The sequence below is a fragment of the Diaphorina citri genome, unplaced genomic scaffold, assembly GCF_000475195.1.
Source record: "Diaphorina citri unplaced genomic scaffold, Diaci psyllid genome assembly version 1.1 scaffold470, whole genome shotgun sequence".
Lineage (NCBI taxonomy): Eukaryota > Metazoa > Arthropoda > Insecta > Hemiptera > Psyllidae > Diaphorina > Diaphorina citri.
This window is the reverse complement of record NW_007377905.1, coordinates 14261-33164: the sequence shown is the minus strand read 5'-3', so window position 1 is coordinate 33164 and position 18904 is coordinate 14261. Positions and strand designations below refer to the sequence as shown.

The following is an 18904-nucleotide window of genomic DNA, read 5'->3' as shown; positions in this document are numbered from 1 at the left end:
TTATTATTATTTATTATATATTATCACGAATAAATATGACGCCGAGCGTATCCTGACTTTTCAGGGAAATGATGGTCGTCATTCCGATGATGATAATAATAACACCAGTTTAAGAGTTTAATATAACTCCTATTTTAAGGGTATGGAGCCGGAACCCTAACTTGGGTGCGGGGAGGACAAATGGTCCGCTCGCGGAACGCTGGTGATGTGGTGGCTCCCGTCCATTAGTTGTAATAAACCGCTAAGCCGTGGAGTGTTAGAAGGTAAAAGCATGGATTCAAAGCGCGGGGACCCACCAACGTCGCTAAACGTGTGTGTGTGATATTATACTACTTCTTAAAATCTGTCTAATAATCCGATAAACGAGAACTTACAAGCGTATTATTGCCCGTAAACGTTACCTCCTCAACGTTGTACCCATTTTTAATACTTATTTACCAGCTAAGGATACATTTTTCAACCCTTTTTAGGTTTAGACTCCAGTTTTGAGGCTTTTTTATTGACATTTGGCTAGCTTTAGAAGTTAAAATATAAAAAGGCAAGATACTTTCTACACACTGCAGTCTGAATGCGTCAACCGATAAAAGGCAGGCGATCTATCCGCGTCTATACGTTCGCCGCGATGCGCTCCTCCTCGTCTTTCTTGACGCGGTCTTTCGCATAGCCCCCGGTGTTTGTGTAATTACGGCAACGGACGTTCCCTCCCGAAACGAGCCCTGTAAACTCACACTGCAGTAGCGGATGCCCTCGGCATACGGCCTGCAGTTTCAAGTGCTAAATGGTCCGTAAAAAGAGTTAGGGCTTAATAGAGCAGCCCTTAGATTTTTCTAGCATCTTTCTTTTTCTTTTTAATGGCAACCAGGGAGTAAAAAAGACCGAGATTACTCGGAACTTTGTGGTGGCTTTCATTCCGCGTTTACTAGATAAGGCCGATTATTATTATTATTATTATTATTATTATTATTATTATTATTATTATTATTATTATTATTATTATTATTATTATTACCTATTATTGCGAGCACTCAAGGTAAAGAGTAATAATGTGTCTAAAATTCTACAGCATAATATGCTTGTGTTTGTGCAAGTATTGCAACCTCCAGTACTGGAATCCAGTTTTTCATTACGAAAATCGGAACTCAGTCCTTTGTTGCCGAAAAGCGGAGTATGCGGAGTGCCGGCATTACAAACCCCGTATTAAATACGAGCTTCTTTCAATTTAAATAGTAGTAAATTTGTTTCAAATTCTACAGAATAATATCCTGCTAAAAAGGAATTAATTTGTTTTCACCCTAGGCCAGGGCCGTATTCAGGGAGGGCCTAGGGGGCCCTGGCCCCCACCCCCCTCAAGCTTAATTTTTCTCGTTTACTGTACGTCAGACTCCGAAAAATTGGGGTCGTACTTGTACATTCTGTTTTTTTTTTTTTCTATCCCAGCAAGCAAGTCCCTGTTCTAAGATTTGATATTAACAATATGCTTCAAATAATAATAAACTTGTCTGTAGACATAACTACAATACATAATAATATATCATATACCTATCTATGTACATATTTGCTTTTCCTGTATCTTGATTGCACAAGTCTTTTAATAAATGTGTGTATATTTTGTGTGTATTTCCTTAGTCTTCCTGATTGCATAAGTATGTAATAATATTGTGTGCGCATTTTCCATTTTGATTACAGAAGGATGTAGGTAATAATCTTACGACAGTATTTCTTTTTTCGTTCCAGCTTATTCTTGATTGTGGAAAACAGTTCCAAAGTAGAGGTAGATAATATAAACTTGCAGTGCAGGTCGCAGTGCAGTGCAGCAGTGCAGGTCAAAGATAAACTGATTGCAGTGAAGTGGGTTAACATAGATACCTTGTTAAGTTGTCTGGAGTTTTTAGAACTAGTTCATCGAGTGGTTCACTGAACTCTAGAACTCATCCCTAAAGAGGATTCAGCTAAAAATGCTCTCTGCGGTATATCCATAGGTTTGATTAAGCGCAAAAACAAATGAGTGAATGACTTTTGTATGATGAACAATTATTAACTCACTCAGAAAAAGGACCCTAGAGATTGCAATCCGTAGCTTAGAATTTTAATTGTGTTAAGCATAAATGCTTGTCACAAATGTCGTTCCCCACTTAATATACTACGCTAAATTTTATGACATGACTTGGACTCGAACCACCAACCTCCAGATTCAATGTCCACCGTGCTAACCACTGCACCACTGAGGTTGGTCAATTTTATTACTATCGTTCTCGGAACGGCTGGCTATCTCCTATCCTTTCCTTTTTCGATTTCGGTACGATCACTAGTTCCTCCTATCAAACCGCCTTTAAATGAAAATAAAATAAAAAATAATACCTACTGATAGATAAATTATAACTTACCCAAAGACGGAGCTTCGCTTGTATCAGACATGGCAGAACTCTTCGCTCCCTCACTTTTGTTATCGGAATGGCGGATTTCTATCTGCGCCTTGCTCGAGTGACTACCGGGAGCAGCCCGCTTCCCTGCATACTGCGACTTGATGAATCTGAGGAAGCAAAAAAAGGGAAGAATAGAATCAGAAGATTAGAAGAAGGGTCAACTTCTTCTCCAGGTATACTTCATTGCGGAGGTTGGCTATTATTGATTTGATTTTACTGTCATGTAATGATTTAAAATCAAGACTAGAGCCCGTTCTCCCTTTATTCCTTTCAAGTCACCCATCCTTTTATTGCCCTTGCTCGGCGCAGCTTAAATCACCGAAAAACAATTTTTTGGGTTTTTTGGTTCTCTGGACAACCACTTTCGTGTTCCTGGTAGAAAGACCTTTGATTTGATATATAGGTCGACCAGGTTTGGATAAGTCCTTCTATGGGGACAGACACTATACCTTTTTTTATTACTATCGTAATAATAAAGGAAGGACGGGCTAAAAAGGGGGAATTGTCTCTGTTGTTTTCTGGCAAAGTACACGAGTATGTTGTTCCGTCTCATGCTGAGGATGTCCATTCAGGAGATGGTTAACCGAACCAAATGAGATCGAAGTTCTAATCACCGATTTCATTTAGTGGTGTTAAACCATGGAGAAAATATACATAAAAATTTTCGGACAGAATGGGCTTTTGGGCCTTCGTAGGAACCCTTTTTCTGAGTGAGTTCTACAGTTCACCAAGCTATTCGCTTAGTTTTACTTACCGGGGTAAGTAAGTTGTCCAGACTGCGGGATCGCCCACCTCCCTGTTTGCTGTTGCCGTTAGCACCATTGGGATCAAAGTATCGATCATTGAGCGCACTCTGACGGGATAATCCCATTGGTTCCGTTGAGGAATGATCGCGGGATACGGAACGGGCTTTTTCCTTCACCTAGAAAGGAACACCTTATAAAAAAAAACCTTGGCAGACTTTCAACGAGCAATTAGTTTGTAAAGCCAAAACGTTCTTTTTTATGCCTGACAGAATATTGCTTGGGAGTAAATTTTCCTCTCCCCTTTTCGATCCTTTCGGGGCTTCTTCTCTCTCTCTCTCTCTCATCCATTCTTTATTTTTCTCTTCCTCTCTCTCTCTCCGTCTCTCTCTCTCCCTCTCTTTCTCTCTCCCTCTCTTTCTCTCTCTCTCCTTCTTTCTTGTGAAGGTTTTACTTCTAATTTCGTCCTATGGAAAAATCTTCCTCAGCTATACAATATACAATACATAGGTAAGTATGTACCACCTACAGGTACATACCTAATACATATGTATAACATAGGTATATATATGTATACGTGTACCTACGTCACAAACTTGTTCAAGTTTGTGACGAGTGTAAAAAAAAGGAAATGTACCTATAGGTATACCTATAGGTACATTTCCTTTTTTTTACACTCTGTATTCTAGTATACACGGTGTATATTTTGTGTTACGCACATATTGAAAGCAAAGTGATTTGACATGTTGACTCACTACAGTGACATAATCCTTTTTTACTTTCCTTATCCTATAGGAAGGAAAGTAATGTAATCGGGTCAAATTTTCGATGGTCAGTTTTTAGTGCCAAAACACGAGCCTAAATACAAAGTTTCAGCCATTGGTCCGTGTGTCTGTCTGTCTGTCTGTATGTCTGTAAACAAAATATCTCGAGAACGGTTAGAGCTAGAGACTTGAATTTTGGCATGCAGCTGTCAAATATGACAAGGATGCGACCCGAAACTTTTGATTAAGATCGGTGCAACGCTTGGCGGCATTTCGGCCGCTTTTTGGCGGTTTTCGGTGTAATTCAATAATATCTCGGGAACGGTATGTTCTAGGGACTTTAAATTTAGTATGTAGTGCACAAATGTGACAAGGATGCAATACAAAACGTTTGGTTAAGATGTTTGCTGCTGATTTGACATGTTGACTCACTACAGTGACATATTGTATGAATTAAATATAGGCTGAGTACCGGGGTAACTTAGAACAGTGAGAGTAAGTTGACTACTTTATGGGTGTGAATAGACGTTTATCAACCCAAGGCCTTGGTTCCATTGGAAGGTGGACTTCTCAACTTAGAATTGATTAAGTCACCGGTCACCGTACAAGATAGTGATGATGATAATAATAATACATTATAGTGCTTATTTTTACTGTTCGGAATTTCGGATAGGCCTGAAAAGTCTCTTTACTCCAGCAGTAGGCTACTAATATTATTGTGATCAAATTCGCAAATTATTTTGAGGATAAAATTCCATGCCTCGGTTGGGATTGAACCCACGCCCTCCTCTTTACCAGGCGAGCGTCTTGACCACTACACCACCGCGGCAGGTATTGTAGGTTCTTGTTGATCAACAATAATTGAAATACTTAATTACCTATACCTGCACTAAGGGTAGATGGAAACAATGTTTCTCGACTTCTATGCTTATTTTTCTGAAACCTGTATTTTACAATCTTCTTACCAAGCAATCAGTATTAGAAATAGTAGAAAAGTAGAAAAAACTTAGTAAATAGTAAGTCGGTACACATGTCCAATTAGGTTGTATCAACTAGGTAAGTAAATATAAGTAAGTCTCTACTCTCTACCTCTCTGTTTCTTCTCTTTTAGTTGGGTTTGGGTACCTCCATTCCAATGAAGCAACTAACAAAGTATGTCAACATTTTTAACTTTTAAAAGGTGGAGTCAAAGAAGAGGAGAAGGAAAAAGAAGGAGAGGAGGATGGAAAAAAAAAGAGGAGGAGAAGTAGGTAGGTACATAGGTACTGATTTTCTCTAACCACGATCGAATAAACTAGGGGCTAAAAAATTCCCGGAGGGACGGGCCCAGCTTGTTAACTTTTAAAAAGTGGAATTAAAAAAGAGAAGGAAAAAGAAGGAGAGGAGGATGGAAAAAAAGAGGAGGAGGAGAAGAAGAAGAAGGAAAAGAAGGAGAAGAATGAAGAAAAAGGAGGAAGAGAGACAACAAGGCAAAGTTCTTGGAAGTTTAGCAGAAAAAAAAATGTAATAGGTACCTCATTATGAAACTTTCGCGTCTGGGAATGTCAAGTCTAGGATTCTTAAACAAAATGAGAAAAAAAGAGCTTTGAAGCTCTCTCTAAGCTAACTAGGCTGGCTTAAGGTTCGTTCGCAGAACGGCTGGCTTTCTCCTATCCTGTCTTTCTCTATTCAGTTTTGGGACGGTACTACCTCCGTAATTACAGAGTTTCCTCTATCACAAAACTCTTAAAAAACCTACCTTAATCTATACTAAGCGCCAGGCCTACAGGCTTACGTTAAAATACACTTTTTCTGTAGAAGTGAACAACCGACCAACATACAGTTAACACGAGACCGTATACCTGACCAAGACCTAACCTCTAATGTAGACCTGCCCCTAAAGACCTAATCCCAAATGTAGACCTAGCCCGGGCCTCGGGGGCCCTGGCCCCCACCCCCCTCAAGCTTAATTTTTCTCGTTTACTGTACGTCAGACTCCGAAAAATTGGGGTCGTACTCGTACATTCTGTTTTATTCTATCCCAGCAAGCAAGTGAAAGCAAGCATTTTAATGAAATAAATCATTCAAACCGTTCCTGAAAAGTACCATTTGGGGTACTTATATAGGAACAAAAGGAAGATGTTTTTATAGTTACGTTAAAATAAACCATTCTCATTATTATTTCTCATTCTCATTATTAAGTCCCTGTTCTAAGATCCTGTCTCCTATATTGATATTAACAATATGCTTCAAATAATAATAAACTTGTCTGTAGACAAAACTACATAATATTATATCATATATCTGTGTATTTGCTTTTCCTGTATCTTGATTGCACAAGTCTTTTAATAAATGTGTGTATATTCTGTGTGTATTTCCTTAGTCTTCTGATTGCATAAGTATGTAATAATATTGTGTGTGCATTTTCCATTTTGATTACAGAAGGATGCAGGTAACACGAGAGAAATTTTTTTTTTTTTTTTTTTTTTTTCATTTAAAGGGAAAAATGAGGGAGAAAGAAAGAGAGAGAGAGAAAATGGTAAAAATGCATAATGCAATGCTATAGAATCTATAGATGGATAGGGATGAATAGGGAACTCTCGGGAAATCTCAACTATTGTTAAATAAAACAATACTAGCTTTTTTTTGTTCATTTTTATGTAGGTACAACAAAATTTTCTAAACAATCATACCTAGTAGTAAAATACAACGGATTATGAAGTAGGTATGTACCTCTACTAGGTTGACAATATCAATATTTTTCAATCTTACGACAGTATTTCTTTTTTCGTTCCAGCTTATTCTTGATTGTGGAAAACAGTTCCAAAGTAGAGGTAGATAATATAAACTTATAAACTGATTGTTGTGAAGTGGGTAACTACGTAGATACCTTGTTAAGTTGTCTGGAGTTTTTAGAACTAGTTCATCTAGTGGTTCACTGAACTGTAGAACTCATCCCTAAAGAGGATTCAGCTAAAAATGCTCTCTGCGGTATATCCATAGGTTTGATTAAGCGCAAAAACAAATGAGTGAATGACTTTTATATGATGAACAATTTAACTCACTCAGAAAAAGGACCCTAGATAACTAGATATTGCAATCCGTAGCTTAGGTGTGGTAGTCCTCCTGTTTCTTGAATTGTTATCTCCAATTTTATTACTATCGTTCTCGGAACGGCTGGCTTTCTCCTATCCTTTCCTTCTTCGATTTCGGTACGATCACTAGCTCCTCCTATCAAACCGCCTTTAAATGAAAATAAAATAATAATGATAGATAAATTATTAATTTATTACTTACCCAAAGACGGAGCTTCGCTTGTATCAGACATGGCAGAACTCTTCGCTCCCTCACTTTTGTTATCAGAGTGACGGATTTCTATCTGCGCCTTGCTCGAGTGACTACCGGGAGCTGCCCGCTTCCCTGCATACTGCGACTTGATGAATCTGAGGAAGCAGAATAAGAGAAGAATAGACTCAGAAAATCAGAAGGAGGGTCAACTTCTTCTTCTTCAGGTATGCTTCATTGCGGAGGTTAGGTTATTGCTACTTTGATTTTGGAGACTGCGGCTTTGAACAAGTCAGATGACGGTCAACAGGTCAAAGAAAAACTATGAAAGTAGGGTAAGTGTACCATTTATTCACTCTGCTCTCCTTCTCTCTCTCTTCCTCTCTCTCTCCCTCTCTCTCTCCTTCTCTCTCTCTTCCTCTCTCTCCTCCTCATTCTTCTTCTCTTTCTCTCTCTCTGCTCTCCTTTACCCTCTCTCTTTCATGTCGTTCCAGCTTAATAGGTACCTGTTAACTTTTTTTTTTGTGAAAAAAAGAAAGAATTTTTGCTTTCCAGTGTTTGCAGTCTTTTTATTCCTACAATAGAAATAGATAGGTAAATTTCTCGATTCTTTTCTCCTTCTTCTGTTCCGGACATCAAAAGCCGAGAAAAACGTCCCAGACAGAAGATAAAAACGTTCAAAAACAAGCTATGAAGGCAGTTTTAATAGAGGAAAATAAAGGTAGTTTTTATTTTCTTAATAAAGGTAGGTAGGTAAATATTTTCTGTTCGGAATGAGGAGTGAGTACAGTCGCAAATCAGAGGCCCCTTGGGGCCTCGTACATGGGCCCTTTTTCCAGAGTCCTACAATTCAATTTATTTTGACAAAATATAGATTTTCAGGGGATGCCTTTAAAATCCATTTTTTTCTCATTCTCTTCACCTTATTTCTCTTTTCCTCCCCCTCCCCCTCCCCCTCCCTTATTTTCCTTTTCTCCCTTCTCGTCTTTTTCTTTCTCCTCCTCTCTTCCTTTCTCTCTCTCTCCATATCTATTTTTCTCATTTCAATTAAAAGGTCTTTTATGTCCACCGCAAAACTTTTGTATATTTCCCTCTCTCTCTTTTTTTATCCCTTCCTCTCTCTCTCCCTCCCTTTTCCTCTCTCTCTCCGTCTTCACTTTGTTTTCAAACGAATTTATTATTTGAATTTAAATTGATTCTCTCTCTCTCTCTCTTCCTCCAGCATCTTTTTGTGGTTTAGAGTTGTTTCACCAAACATAAGGGAGAGAGAGAGAGAGAGAGAGAGAGAGAGAGAGAGACTATGTTTTGGATACACTTCAACCCTATGGTGACCGATGTAGGTAAACTGTAGTTTATATCGGTCACCAAAAGCCTTGTTCCCACGGCGCGTGGCGCGGCGAGTCTCGTCCGTAGTTCGACGAGCCACGCGTCGTGGGAACATTAAAGTTCGTGGCGCGCCGGACAGGCGCGTGTAGGCTTGTGTAGGTGCGTACAGGCGCGTTCGTTCCCATAAATTGTCGGTAAAAAGAGTAAAACTACAAGAGTCTCGAACCCAGAACCTCTCTCTTACCCGGTCAGACTGTATTTCCTGTTCTCCCCGCGCTGGCTAACGCTCTCCATAATGTCCTCATCTTCCTGCAGCTGTTTCATAACTTTGGTATCCGTGTCTTCGGTGATGACAGACTCCTGTATCCTCTCCATGGAGTGGTAGCGATCATTCAGACGAGACTTGGAGAGCCCCATCGTCTCCAGTTTGGACGGCATGCCGATACCGATTCGAAAAAAAAAAAAAAAAAAAAAAAAAAAAAAAAAATCAGTCATGTTGATCGAACAAAGTAAGTGACCACAAATTTCTGAAGTAAAAAATTGACGAGTTTTCTCTCTCTCTCTTCTTTTAGAAGTTTGATAGAGGGAACTGTAACAGCGAAAGTCTTATCGTTCCGAAATCCAAGAGAGAGAAGGACAGGATAGGAGAAAGACAGCCGTTCCGAGAACGAACCTTATCTGTGTAGTATAAAGTTCAACCCGGAGTAGTTATTAGAGAATAGTATGGAGAGAGCAGAGACTAGAATTAGAATAATAATAATAACTGCAGTATCAGTGAAATCTAAAGTACATTCCTAGACATGTTATTAAAACCGTTGTGAACCCTCGGTCCCTAGAGTGTAATTCCAGTAGGATAACCGCTTGACCACAAACGTACAGACGTACCTACATAGGAGCGCAGGTAGATAATAAAAAATAATGCTTGTTCTCTTTAATTTAATCTCTTTTAATTTCTTCCCTCTCTTCTCCTTCCTCTACTTCTTCTCTTCCTTCTCCTTTTTCTTCTTCTTTCCCTCTTCCTTCTCCTTTTTCTTCTTCTTCCCCTCTTCCTTCTCCTTTTTCTTCTTCTTCCCCTCTTCCTTCTCCTTTTTCTTCTTCTTCCCCTCTTCCTTCTCCTTTTTCTTCTTCTTCCCCTCTTCCTTCTCCTCTTCCTTCTCCTTTTTCTTCTTCTTCTTCTTCCCCTCTTCCTTCTCCTTTTTCTTCTTCCCCTCTTCCTTCTCCTTTTTCTTCTGATCCTTCTTCTTCCCCTCTTCCTTCTCCTTCTTCTTCTTCCCCTCTTCCTTCTCCTTCTTCTTCTTCTTCTTCCCCTCTTCCTTCTCCTTCTCCTTCTTCTTACCCTCTTCCTTCTCCTTTTTCTTCTTCTCCTCTTCCTTCTCCTTCTTCTTCTTCCCCTCTTCCTTCTCCTTCTTCTTCTTCCCCTCTTCCTTCTCCTTCTTCTTCTTCCCCTCTTCCTTCTCCTTTTTCTTCTTCTTCTCCTTTTTCTTCTGATCCTTCTTCTTCTTCCCCTCTTCCTTCTCCTTTTTCTTCTTCTTCCCCTCTTCCTTCTCCTTTTTCTTCTTCTTCCCCTCTTCCTTCTCCTTTCTCTTCTTTTCTCCTCTTCCTTCTCCTTCTTCTTCTGATCCTTCTTCTATCTTCTTCTTCTTCTTCCCTAACTTTTCATTCTAAAGCTAGGTATCCTTGGTTCTGTGAAAGTAGGTTTGTAGGTAAGTAGATTTCTACCTACGTGCGTAGGTATATTAGGGAAGGAAAGGTCTGGGTAGGTACTTACAAGTAGGTATACCTCTGGTCCTCTCTTTCTTGCTCTCTCTCTCTCTCTCTCTCTCTCTCTCTCTTTCTCTCTCTCTCTCTTTCCCTCTCCCTCCTTCCCTCTCCCTCTTTTTGCACTGATAAACCAAGGATATCAAAACACAGATCAAAGTAGGTAGGTAGAGGTACTGCTATTACAAACCTTCAGACTTAGATAAAACTTTCAAAATCAGAAGAAGAAAAAATGTTATCCTAAAAAATAAAAAAAAAATCTTTCATACACCTCTCTTTCTCTCTTTCTTTCTCTCTCTGCTCTCCTTCTCTCTCTCTCTTCCTCTCTCTCCTCCTCATTCTTCTTCTCTTTCTTTCTCTCTCTCTCTGCTCTCTGCTCTCCTTTACCCTCTCTCTTTTAGGTCTTTCCAGCTTAATAGGTACCTGCTAACTTGTTAACTTTTTTTTTGTGAAAAAAAAAAAAAAAGAATTTTTCCTTTCCAGTGTTTGCAGTCTTTTTATTCTTACAATAGAAATAGATAGGTAAATTTCTCGATTCTTTTCTCCTTCTTCTGTTCCGGACATCAAAAGCCGAGAAAAACGTCCCAGACAGAAGATAAAAACGTTCAAAAACAAGCTATGAAGGCAGTTTTAATAGAGGAAAATAAAGGTAGTTTTTATTTTCTTAATAAAGGTAGGTAGGTAAATATTTTCTGTTCGGAATGAGGAGTGAGTACAGTCGCAAATCAGAGGCCCCTTGATCAAAAGCCGAGAAAAACGTCCCAGACAGAAGATAAAAACGTTCAAAAACAAGCTATGAAGGCAGTTTTAATAGAGGAAAATAAAGGCAGTTTTTATTTTTTTAATAAAGGTAGGTAGGTAGGTAAATATTTTCTGTTGGGAATGAGGAGTGAGTACAGTCGCAAATCAGAGGCCCCTTAGGGCCTCGTACATGGGCCCTTTTTCCAGAGTCCTACAATTCAATTTATTTTGACAAAATATAGATTTTCAGGGGATGCCTTTAAAATCCATTTTTTTCTCATTCTCTTCACCTTATTTCTCTTTTCCTCCCCCTCCCCCTCCCTTATTTTTCTTTTCTCCCTTCTCGTCTTTTTCTTTCTCCTCCTCTCTTCCTTTCTCTCTCTCTCCATATCTATTTTTCTCATTTCAATTAAAAGGTCTTTTATGTCCACCGCAAAACTTTTGTATATTTCCCTCTCTCTCTTTTTTTATCCCTTCCTCTCTCTCTCCCTCCCTTTTCCTCTCTCTCTCCGTCTTCACTTTGTTTTCAAACGAATTTATTATTTGAATTTAAATTGATTCTCTCTCTCTCTCTCTTCCTCCAGCATCTTTTTATTTCTCTTTTCCTCCCCCTCCCCCTCCCCCTCCCTTATTTTCCTTTTCTCCCTTCTCGTCTTTTTCTTTCTCCTCCTCTCTTCCTTTCTCTCTCTCCATATCTATTTTTCTCACTTCAATTAAAAGGTCCTTTTATGTCCACCGCAAAACTTTTGTATATTTCCCTCTCTCTCTTTTTTTTATCCCTTCCTCTCTCTCCCTCCCTTTTCCTCTCCCTCTCCTCCTCTCTCTCTCTCTCCGTCTTCACTTTGTTTTCAAACAAATTTATTATTTGAATTTAAATTGATTCTCTCTCTCTCTTCCTCCAGCATCTTTTTGTGGTTTACAGTTGTTTCACCAAACATAAGAGAGAGAGAGAGAGAGAGAGAGAGAGAGAGAGAGAGAGAGAGAGAGAGAGAGAGAGAGAGAGAGAGAGAGAGAGAACGATAAAAATTAAAACAGCGTAACCAATGTTTTCGTTTGTAACCTTCTCGCTCTCTCTCTCGCTCTCTCTCTCTCTCTCCTCTCTCTCTCTCCCTCTCTCTCTCCAGCTCCTATCTTTTTTCTTCCTTTGAACTTTTTCTCAATCTTTTTTCTCTCTTTCAACAAAAGGAACTTTTTGTACCGTTTGTTTGTTAATAAGTTGTATGTACCTACTTGGTGAAAAAGTTATATAGGGGACTTTTTGCATCTAGTTCTCTTATCTGGAGTCTGGAGGTATTTAAATAACATTTCAAAGAAGAAGATATATAAAAAAAAGAACAAGAAGAAATAACAAGCTGGGCCCGTCCCTCCTCCGGGCATTTTTTAGCCTGTAGTTTATACGATCGTGGTTAAAGAAACATGCCTTCCTTTGAACTTTTTCTCAATCTTTTTTCTCTCTTTCAACAAAAGGAACTTTTTGTACCGTTTGTTTGTTAATAAGTTGTATGTACTTGGTGAAAAAGTTATATAGGGGACTTTTTGCATCTAGTTCTCTTATCTGGAGTCTGGAGGTATTTAAATAACATTTCAAAGAAGAAGATACCTTTCGAACCAAGGACCGCATGTTCGAGAGCGTAAGTCATCTGGTCAACTACCACTGTCAGAATCAATTACCCATCATCTCCGCAGAGAGCGCGCTTATCCTGCGCAATCCCGTAGCCAAGTGCGCAACCAGTGCGCACACGGGACAGAGCCTATGAGCAGTCCCGTAGCCAAGTGTGCAACCGGTGCGCACACGGGACAGAGTCCATGAGAAATCCCATAGTCAAGTGTGCAACGGGTGCGCAAACGGGACAGAGTCTATGCGCAATCTTGTAACCAAGTGCGCAACCGGTGCGCACACGTGACAGAGTGTGTCATAGACTGCAGGGTATAGGGGTCTATTATTAGCGAGTTTTTGCAACCAAAAGTAGCGTCCCGTTAACTGTACCGTCAAACAATACATCATATTGTTGACGAGTGTCCCCTCAGATCCTACACTGGCGTGAAACATGACTTCTACACTGGCAATGACAGTGTTCGGATTTGGTGTTCTTTTCAATACTGTTTTCCTTGTTCATGCCCAACTTTCTTTGAGGTCGAAATATATACCAACGTTCATACGATTATTAGTAATACCAGTATTTTGTAAAACTATACCAAGTTGGGAAAAAAAAAAGTTTACAAACCGACCGACTGTCAAACTTTGATGAAGCGCGAACGACCTGCTCTCCGTAGTGTTAAAGTGCCTAAAAAGGGAAAAAAACCTTGATTAAAACTATCTCTTAAAGTCTTACCTGCCTGAGCCTGGCCACCTCCATATCCAGTCCTTATCTGATTCGCCTGCAGATCTTTACGCCATGGTGCTCGACACTTGGCCATAGCTCGTCCGCTACCATCCGGGGCATTGGTAACCCAGCACTCGAAGTCTGTGGTTTTGCTTGGCTTAAACCTCACATGGCATTGTCTGTGGAAACTCTCATGATGGTTTTTCTCGCATGCCATCAGGTTGAATGATACCTGGAACCAAATAATGTTTTGATCCCTGTTTTTTATTTCTTCCGCAAAACCTTAAAACGCTCTTTCGTCATGAATCTTTTTTCCTATAAAAAAAAAGATGAGTGTTTCACCGCCGTTTTTATTTCGTAACAATTAAACAACTCCTACATTAGGCTCATGTGGTCTGTGTCATAGCATGCCCATCCTGTGGTAAGTCCCTCATCAGATGGGCGAGAAGAGACACAATACTTCCCATTTAGGTGCTGGGTCAACAGGAGAACAAAAGCAAGTAACCCGTTGAAATATTCGCAGTCGAAAGACGAGTACAAATTGTAGTCGATGGTGAGATTCGAACCCGGGACCTTCTGCATGGCAAGCACCCGACGTTACCACTGGCTAACCATGCCCCCACAGGGCTAATGAACTTTTTACCTTATAGTAGTCAGCGAGGGCTGCCATAGCCTTTGCGCAAGACTGAGTATCTTTTTCTTCATTTGGACAGATTCTCCCAAAGCTACCTATTGGAATTGGCGGCATGTAAGGAGACTTCCTGTTCCGACCTTGTGAATCTGTAATAAACACCTTAGCATTATTGTTTATCGTTATAGGTTTTTTGGATACTTAATTGTTGACTCTCATCGGACTCGAGTTTCGCCTCCTTTGTAGGCTTTATCAAGGAAACTGATGTCTCCAAGGAAACTAGGAAACGCCTAATCAATAGTCGCCAGTAAAAACCTTAGCAGTCAATACCTAACACAGTGAAGTTAAACCAATACCTATCAACAACTTGTTTAATGTACTTGATCCCCGACTCAGAACCAACAGAAACAATGCTGAACTTGATAAAAGAGACTGAACTCCGCACACAGGAATTTTGTCAGCAAAGTCCCCCAATTCAATGTAATTCCATCCCCCAATCAGACTCTGGATACATGGATATTTATTTGGTCACTCTGTGTTAAGCTACGTCCATGATAAAAGAGACTGAACTCCGCACACAGGAATTTTGTCAGCAAAGTCCCCCAATTCAATGTAATTCCATCCCCCAATCAGACTCTGGTTACATGGATATTTATTTAGTCACTCTGTGTTAAGCTACGTCTTGGAAGGCGGATAATGGAAGAGGTGAAAGTAACACCGGAAACCACGCCTGCCCTAGCTTTTAATGAAAAAGTGGTTGGGTGGAAGAGCTGAATCTTGAAAATCCTGCCACTTTTAATAAAGCAAAAAAAGTGTAAGAAAATTTCCCCTTTGAAAGAATCCCTTATTTGACTTACCGGAAATAAGAACTAAGAGTAGACAGTACAACGTTAATATTTTAATCATGGTGTAACCACGCCTGCCCTAGCTTTTAATGAAAAAGTGGTTGGGTGGAAGAGCTGAATCTTGAAAATCCTGCCACTTTTAATAAAGCAAAAAGAGTGTAAGAAAATTTCACCTTTGAAAGGATCCCTTATTTGACTTACCGGAAATAAGAACTAAGAGTAGACAGTACAACGTTAATATTTTAATCATGGTGACTGGATACGTTGCTTGTTCTCGTTGGAATGAGGATGCAGACTCCTCATATCTGGGAATCATGCGGCTTTCTCAACTAGGATTGGGGACTGCACAACACTTACCCTGTTTTATCTACCAACTTTACAAGTATAGTGGTTAGCACGATTGACTCCGAATCTGAACGTTGCGTTGTGTTTGTGTTCGCTCTAAGGATACATATGTACGTTGGTGATTCCAAATCATCTGGTTCTTTTTCTCCGTTGTGTGTTAATCGGAAAACCACATGTGAGTTTCGAAACAATCAATGATTTCAATTTCAATTTTCAATTTTTGATAAACCTTTATTTTTATTGTTTATAATGTTTGTTTACAATACAATATAAGTACATAATTTAATAAGTACATAATTACAATTGGTCTTCATAATGATACTTAACTTATATACTATGTAAGTTTGTAGGTATAGGTACATATGTAAACAAAGTAGGTTTTTAGGGTCAGGTTCTCTTCCTCCATTAGGTTACCTTTGTTTTGGTTCCCTCCATGTTTAGCTTTGTTTTTTGGGTTGATGTAATTTTACAGTATTTGCCCACACTCATACCTAATGGACTTTTGCTCATTAGATTTTGAGATCTATCGGACCTTTACAGCTCCCTTACCGGGCCTTTTTTCCGAGTTTCATAGTTCCTTGAAGCACTGGTGTTATAATTTCATATGAATGACAAGAATATTCAGTTCCATGAGCTTGATGAGTTTTACAGTATTTGCCCACACTCATACCTAATGGACTTTTGCTCATTAGATTTTGAGATCTATCGGACCTTTACAGCTCCCTTACCGGCCCTTTTTTCCGAGTTTCATAGTTCCTTGAAGCACTGGTGTTATAATTTCATATGAATGACATGAATATTCAGTTCCATGAGCTTGATGAAAATCCAGGCTCCTAGAATACATGAGAAGTGTCCTAGCGGAAAACGTATGACAATAACAATGTTCCTCATATAGGATAACATAGAGAGCAATGTCATATATTGGCATTTTGTTTTTCAATATTCCATTTCTAGAGTATCAATAAACTAATGAAAAATAAAAACACAGGTTTTGTTATTTTCTCTACATTGCTAATTACTGTCGTCATGGTATATAGTGTTTAATTGTTCTTTATCTATTCCTTAATTAGTTTGAGGTTTTATTCACCTGTACGAAAAATGGGTGCAGTACAATTCATTGAAACAACAATAGTTATAATTGAACTGATCAAAACATGAGTGGATGACTTGATGAGTGGGGTTCAAAATAATGGAAATGATACGATTCGAATGCATTCTATAACAGAACTTTTCTTTACGTTCTTTAAAAGAACTCTTCTCAAATGTCTACCTATTGATCTTTTCTATCACTGAACTTAGCAGTTATTGTCTGTTAACTATCTACATAATTTTAACCAATAGATTTACGCCATTTCTACCTCAGGGATGCTCGTGGTACGTTCAAGTTCAACAGACATGCTCTTTTAGAATATTTCTTACTTTAGTAATTAATGTTGCAATATAATGTTTCTGTTTGCAGAACCGTTTGACGAAAGTGAATTGTAGTACCTAGTCACGCGGTCGGGGGTTCGATTCCCGCTCGGGGCGAACTTTATCGTAACACAGATAAGGATTGTTTTCGTAATGGTTGGATTTCTTCTATCCTGTCTTCATTTTTGTTTGATTTCGAGACGGTAAGACCACCGATGTTAAAGTCTCTACCAAACCACCTAAAGAAGAAGAAGAAGATGTATTAGCCGGCAGATGGCAGAATCCGCACTCAAAAATGTAAGTCACTATCACCCTATTGTTGCGTCTTTATTTCACATTCTTCTTGGGTAACCAAATTGGGCTTATGAACACAAATGAGCTACTTTTATGAAGTCCAATCTACTGATTTTCCCGTCTCCACTCAGACTGGGTGAGATTAATGTAGGTAAGTTGGTTAAACTCGTGAGGCAGAGAAGCCTGATAACCGCATTATTAGCAGTAAAAACACTATCTCACATAAAAAAGCGATCTGATAATAACTTGATTGTTTTCTCGTTGTTTATTCACTTTTTTTTGTCCTGTTTTGGCTAAATCACTAAAATGTTCCGTATAGCTAAAACCACATTTGCCTCCCGGAAGCTAACTAGGCTGGCATAACTCAGTGTTAATATTAGAAATGAATTTTATATTTGGCAATTCTGCATAATGTGTGTTAATCTAATATATAAAAATGAATATTTGTTTGTTTGTTTGTTTGTTTGTTTGTTTGTTCGTTCGTTCGAACTTTATGCCTAGCCAAACCGCTCATCCGATTGCTATGAAACTTTGTGAACTTATTGTTTGCACTCCCGTGAAGGTTATAGGCTATTTTCCGGTTCGTTTTTGTTAAGCCACGCCGAGCAAGACCACTAAATGGATGAGTGACTTGAACGGCCATGCCTTAAGGATAGTAGTATTATAAATTAATAAACATTTATTTTTGTCTGTTTTCAGAACGGCTTCCATCTACGTCATCCGATTGCTATGAAACTTTGTGAACTTATTGCTTGCACTCCCGTGAAGGTTATAGGCTATTTTTCGGTTCGTTTTTGTTAAGCTGCGCCGAGCAAGACCACTAAATGGATGAGTGACATGAACGGCCATGCCTTAAGGATTTACTAGCAGAAATCCGGAGCGAAGCGACGGGTTTCGGCTAGTAGCATAATAAATTAATAAACATTTATTTTTGTCTGTTTTCAGAACGGCTTCCATCTACAAACCTGATAGATCTTAACTGTGAAGTAGCCCCTCCTCCCTCGCATCCTCGTACTCATGACTACGTGAATGACATTGTAACCAGACAACCACGTGATGTGTTTGACATGCGTAAGTACCTAGTCATATATATGCGTAGACATGCGTAAGTGCCTATTATCCTCGCACTCATGACTATGTGAATGACATTGTAACCAGACAACCACGCGATGTGTTTGACATGCGTAAGTACCTAGTCACGCGGTCGGGGGTTCGATTCCCGCTCGGGGCGAACTTTATCGTAACACAGATAAGGATTGTTTTCGTAATGGTTGGCTTTCTTCTATCCTGTCTTCATTTTTGTTTGATTTTGAGACGGTAAGACCACCGATGTTATTGTTATAGTCTCTACCAAACCACCTAAAGAAGAAGAAGGAATAAAAAATAAACAAAAAAAATCCGAGCATAAAATGTGTGTAAGAATAGGTAAACAAAGAAACAAGTAATTTACACAAGATTTTTATTAATCATTTATTTTTGTTTACGTATCATCGTACCAATTAAAATGAAAATAAAAGGCTTAACAACTTATCGTAATACTCCGTCTCAAAAGAAATCATTTACATGTAGGTATGTATCTCTGAAAAACGGATAGAAAATTTTCTAAGAACAGATTAATAATAATTAAAGCTCAAAGCAATACAAATATTTGGTCTGGCATCTAACCAGGCTTAACAACTTATCGTAATACTCCGTCTCAAAAGAAATCATTTACATGTAGGTATGTATCTCTGAAAAACGGATAGAAAATTTTCGAAGAACAGATTAATAATAATTAAAGCTCAAAGCAATACAAATATTTGGTCTGGCATCTAACTCATTCCGAATGCAACTTCCATCAAGCGCCTCTACCCTTGTCCTTGATAGGGATTGCCTCCATACCCCCCATAACCACCGTAGCCCCCCTGTGAGGCCCCATAACCCCCCTGTGGTGCCCCGTACATTCCTTGTGGGGACCCGTACATTCCTTGTTGGGAACCGTAGCCTTGTTGGGGCCCATAGAGTCCTTGCTGTCTATTTATCGCATTACCTGAAGA

General features: G+C 39.1%; 1 protein-coding gene across 1 annotated transcript in view; it reads right to left on the bottom strand.

Moving 5' to 3' along the window:
• Window positions 1-18904, bottom strand: part of LOC103509128 — a gene marked incomplete at its 5' end in the record, with an annotated part of 65409 nt that overhangs the window by 37125 nt on the left and 9380 nt on the right. Inside the window, 6 exons of the mRNA XM_026823536.1 lie at window positions 7207-7352; window positions 8765-8972; window positions 13353-13575; window positions 13987-14123; window positions 15021-15124; window positions 18720-18897. Coding sequence (XP_026679337.1) covers window positions 7207-7352; window positions 8765-8972; window positions 13353-13575; window positions 13987-14123; window positions 15021-15124; window positions 18720-18897 — 996 coding nt within the window. The remainder of the gene's footprint in view (window positions 1-7206; window positions 7353-8764; window positions 8973-13352; window positions 13576-13986; window positions 14124-15020; window positions 15125-18719; window positions 18898-18904) is intronic.